Source organism: Zingiber officinale, chromosome 10B, assembly GCF_018446385.1.
Source record: "Zingiber officinale cultivar Zhangliang chromosome 10B, Zo_v1.1, whole genome shotgun sequence".
NCBI lineage: Eukaryota > Viridiplantae > Streptophyta > Magnoliopsida > Zingiberales > Zingiberaceae > Zingiber > Zingiber officinale.
In genome coordinates, this window is record NC_056005.1 from 4,044,802 (window position 1) to 4,049,416 (window position 4,615).

Genomic DNA, 4,615 nt, shown 5'->3' on the forward strand with positions numbered 1-4,615 from the left:
ATGAATATAGTGATTATAAGTATTTAATTTTTTAAGTATACTAATTTATGATTAATTAGCACATTCATACAAATAATACACTTTAACAGATGATAGCCGGCTAAGTCAAGCAAGCTCTTCGACTGGGTGAGGTTGATCGATTGAATCGAGACGGACAAGTCAAGTCAAGCCTACTAGTTAACTCAGGTTGATTTTATCGAATGTGTTAAAACCATGTGAAGAAAACGTTGTCTATATATAATTCATTACCAATTGGTTTCAGAACCGCACTAAGCATCTAACTTTCTTTTTTTTATGCCCGTGTTCGAGCAAGTGGGATCCTCTTCGTGGAGAATATAAATAAAATTAGGACTAGCTCCACCTTTGACGATGAATAAATAATTTTAGATTGAGGTTCTTCTATTATTATTCTTTTAGTTAGCATTAAATATTTAATTTATTAATTTTGGGATGAAAATTTTCTATCGAAAAATTATTACTCTACTGTACTGTTGTCGTATTGAACTTTATTTCATATAAAGTAGACCACGTTCTTCTCCGCTATTTTTCTCAATTTAAATTTTCTACGATAGCTAAGGTTAAAATAGAGAAATAATATTTTTAAAAATAAAGGGGGTGTTTTTTTTTTATATATTTGCCGTTGTAAGGACAATTCATTGACGACAAAAAATAAAAAAGAAGAAGTCCCTTGTTTTCATTATCATTAAACGACATTCTACTTTTAAAAATATTTAAAAATAATATTTTATCTTATTTTTTATTCAAAAAATCATTATGTTCAAATTGTTTTCATTATTTGATTTGATTTTAATATTTTTTAAGATTAGATTGTCTTTTAATAAAAATAATAATGAAGGCGCTCTTTCAATATTTTTATACGTCAAGCAAACTAATTGTAAAAGCCATAAATATTCTTTCAATTTACTAAAATTTAATTTTGCCTGAAATAAACAAATCGGGCACACAATTAACTTAGTGTGTGCAATTAAATAGAGGTGACAAATAATTTTAGACGTCTAAATAGTTTTCACCAAAATTTATATTTTAGTTATAAATTTTAAAATGTACATTACAAATGTAATTTTTTTAAAAAAGGTAATAGAGTGTAAATAACATAGGAGTATTAAAATTTTTGTAATTTTTAAAATAAAATTATTCAAAAGTAAAATAAAACATAAGGATAATTTTAATCAAAACTATATGCATATTGGTAATTGAAGTTCATTCCCCCTTTGAATGTGAGTAAAGGATTAAAAAGAATTAGATATTAGTTTTATGGAAACTTATTACATGACAATTTTTAAATTCGAAGACGTGTATATATATGCTTGACAAGTCCTTTAAAATTCCTTGATTTTTTTTTAAAATATCTAAATAACTCGAAATTATTATATATTATTTTTTTAAAAATTATTACTTGAAATTTTTATTCCGCTATTTTAAATGTGAATATATAGGTGTCTAGAGACTAGTCCACTGATGTTTAAATGATTCAAAAATAGTGCAATACTTTTGACTAAAATTATCCTTTGAACGTAAATAAATAATTTATTTTATATAACTAAAAAATAAAAAATTGATTTATAATCATCCTGAATAAATTCCGTTTATATTTTTAAAATAACTAATTAAATTAAAACTATTCATTTAAAAATTATGAATAAAAGGGTTTTTATTATACTTCTAAAAGATCGTTTACTCATAAACTTTTTATAGTATTTATGATATCTTTCTTACTATCATGTTTGTTGTTTTTTTTGAAATTTATTTTCTATTTTTTTTTAAATACTAATATTATAATTAGGTAGATTTAATAATTTTGATTAAAATTATTATATATTCATGTTTAAGTGTATACGTTAGACCCGGGGAGTGAAGGCAATTGTTTTGTTTTTTTAATGGACAGGTGACGAATTTAATGGATTAAAGGGTATTTAAGGGCAAATTTAATGAAAGATGCTCTTTTATATATATATATTTTTTTGTTTTTGAATTTTCCCAATAAATAAGTCACAATTTCCACACGTGCTTTGTTAACTAATCCAATCCCTTCCTCTCTTGCATCTGTCGCCAGCCAATCCATTCTAAAATAAAAACAGAGGAGGAGAAATCACATGAACCATGTAAGTGTTCATTTCATTCACAGGAGCAGGGCTCGATCAAAGAGCACAGACGATCTAGAGCAAGAGGGGATCGATTAGGAGGTCAGTAATGGCGGAGAAGATGGCCAAGTCTCAGTTCTCTCTCACTTGCAGCCTTTTTAGCCAATATTTGAAGGAAAAGAGGAGCCTTGGAAACATCAACCTGGCCCCTACGACTCTTCATCACCAAGCTAAAGGCAAGATCTACTTTCTTCTCTCTTTTTTTTTCCCTTTTAATTCATTGATTTCTTCTTCTTCTTCTTCTTCTTGATTTTTGTTCTGAGAATTTCTTTCTGCTGTGCAGAGAAGCCGATATCTCCTACCACCTTGAACCTGCTACCGGGCGTGGATGTGTCCGCTGAGGATCAGTCCAACCCGGACAAAAAAACTCCAATATCCATGGAATTATTTCCGCAGCGCGCAGGTTTTGATTCCCCTGCCAAGGAAGAATTTGTCAAGATTCCTTCAAACACGGAGTAAGATTTCATTTTGCTGCAGCTTTTGCAGTTTTTTTTGTCTTGGTCGGCTGATCATCGAATTCACTGACTCCATGGAACTGTGTTTGTTGTTTCAGGGAGGCAGGGAAGGCTTCGCTGACCATCTTTTACAACGGCAAGGTGCTGATTTTCAACGATTTCCCGGAGGCGAAGGCCAAGAATCTGATGCAAATGGCAGGGAGAGAGAGGAATCTCGCAGTTCAAAAGCTTGCCTCAGCTACCGGCAGTCAGCCGCCAGCGCCGGAGCAGAATCCAGCTGCTCAGCCTAATTCTTCTGGTAATTAACTAATTAATTCCCTAGCCCTGCTTAATTTCAGCAATTGTTCCTGGTCAACGACAAGCTTCGTAAGACGGAGAACAACACGACCGGATTCTATTGGATTTTAATTATTTCTGTTTGTGTCTGAAGCAGACATGCCCATAGCAAGGAGAAACTCTCTGCACCGGTTCCTGGAGAAGAGGAAGGATAGGTGAGCATATATCCTAAATGATCTGTTACTACTCATGCCGAACAATTTTCTTCTTTTGGTTTAATTGTCAAAAACGACGCCTTCAGGATTAACACCAAAGCTCCATACCAAGTCCACGGCGGTATCTCGCCGGCGCCGGAGGCCGCAGGGAAGCCGGAAAACGGCCAGCCTTGGCTTGGATTGGGCAGACAAGCTGTGAAAAAGGAGCCTGCTGGATGTTAGAGCAGCAGATAGGTTTTGCTTCAACGCGTGCTGCACGCCATCTTATCTGCGATCCATCACACATCGATCTCCGCTTGCTAGCTGTTCATTAGATTTGGCTTCAGATCCATGTTATAGATGGATCTGCTAAATATCTTCCTTCGATTAATCTTTCTGATTAATTAGGAGGAATTAATTAATCTTGGTTTAGGGAGGAATCCTGCTGGTGTACTTTGTCTAAGATCTAAACATGTTTCTATATTTTTGGATCTCTCAGGCGGCCCTGCCGATTGAGGAGATCTTACCTTAGGAAGAATTTCTGCTGTAATATTATATACGATGAAATTAATATTTTTTTGGTCTTCGGCCAAAAAGTATTTCTAAATTAATTATGTTGAATACGAGTTCTTTTCTTGTTTGCAACGGAAATTATAAAATCAAACTTCTCTAAGAAAAAAAAATCTTCTCTAAAACAATTGATGGACTGACTTGATATCTCACCCAATCGTGAAGATATCTTTTTTATTAATTTTATTAAAAAAAAAAACAAAGTTAGGCCAAGTTGGAGGCGCATGAAAAACATGTTGAATTATGCTTTACGCCACCTCTCTCTCCATTTCACACGCGTCGCTTTCTCCACATGCCATGAGATGGATGCTATTCTTTTCTTAAAAATATATAAATAAATAAATAAATATTTCTAACCCTAAAACTGAAGGTTCCAATGATTTTTTTCCCCCAGGTCAAAAATTCCCTTGCAATATTAATTTATTTTTCATGGACCACAAATCGGAATGCTCTTTCTCAATTTCCTCACGCGTTTCCTCCTCAAAGAGTTCACTTTCTTTTTCTTTAGGCAAAGTTTTCTTTGTCGGCCAAAGAAAAGTGTTGGGAGGTTGATATTATTAGTGCAGCACATGTTCTAATCATCCAAAATAAATAATATCATGATCATAAAAAAAATAGCTAATTTGATAAACAAACATCGGAGCATGTTTATTTTTGTTATATATATCATAAAAAAATAAATATGAACAACTCAAAATAAAATTAGATTAATATTTTTTATATATCGAAAATAATTTCAAAATTTATTAATAATTTTTATAAACATATTGATATAAAATTCAAGATTCAACTATGAATTTTTTTATTAATAGAAAGTAAAAAAAAACAAGGAGAATGGGATAATTCATAGAATTATTAATGAAGAAGTACATAAATTATAAGTACTTAGAGAATAGTATGTCTCCTTCAGTTTTATCATTAATTTCACAAATTTTCTTACATAGTCAAATCTAAAGGC

The 4,615-nt window shown here is 31.8% G+C and overlaps 1 protein-coding gene across 2 annotated transcripts; it reads left to right on the top strand.

The window, feature by feature from the left end:
- Positions 1-2,068: 2,068 nt before the first annotated feature.
- On the top strand, positions 2,069-3,698 carry LOC122029805 (protein TIFY 10b-like). Of its 2 annotated transcripts, none has more exons than XM_042588936.1 (5): positions 2,069-2,338; positions 2,446-2,617; positions 2,716-2,915; positions 3,048-3,108; positions 3,195-3,698. In XM_042588936.1, the coding sequence occupies exons 1-5, from the start codon at positions 2,212-2,214 to the stop codon at positions 3,328-3,330; spliced, it is 696 nt and encodes a 231-aa protein (XP_042444870.1). In that variant the 5' UTR covers positions 2,069-2,211; the 3' UTR covers positions 3,331-3,698. The 2 variants fall into 2 exon arrangements, with proteins under 2 accessions (XP_042444870.1, XP_042444871.1); XM_042588937.1 differs by having other exon boundaries at positions 2,074-2,338; positions 3,051-3,108.
- The last annotated feature ends 917 nt before the right edge of the window (positions 3,699-4,615 follow it).

Bases quoted from the DNA above. Each gene is read 5' to 3' on its own strand.
- LOC122029805 (XM_042588936.1), top strand. From the start codon at position 2,212: ATGGCGGAGAAGATGGCCAAGTCTCAGTTCTCTCTCACTTGCAGCCTT. The intron at 2,339-2,445 runs GCAAGATCTACT...TCTGCTGTGCAG, and splicing joins TCTTCATCACCAAGCTAAAG to AGAAGCCGATATCTCCTACC. The intron at 2,618-2,715 runs GTAAGATTTCAT...TTGTTGTTTCAG, and splicing joins AAGATTCCTTCAAACACGGA to GGAGGCAGGGAAGGCTTCGC.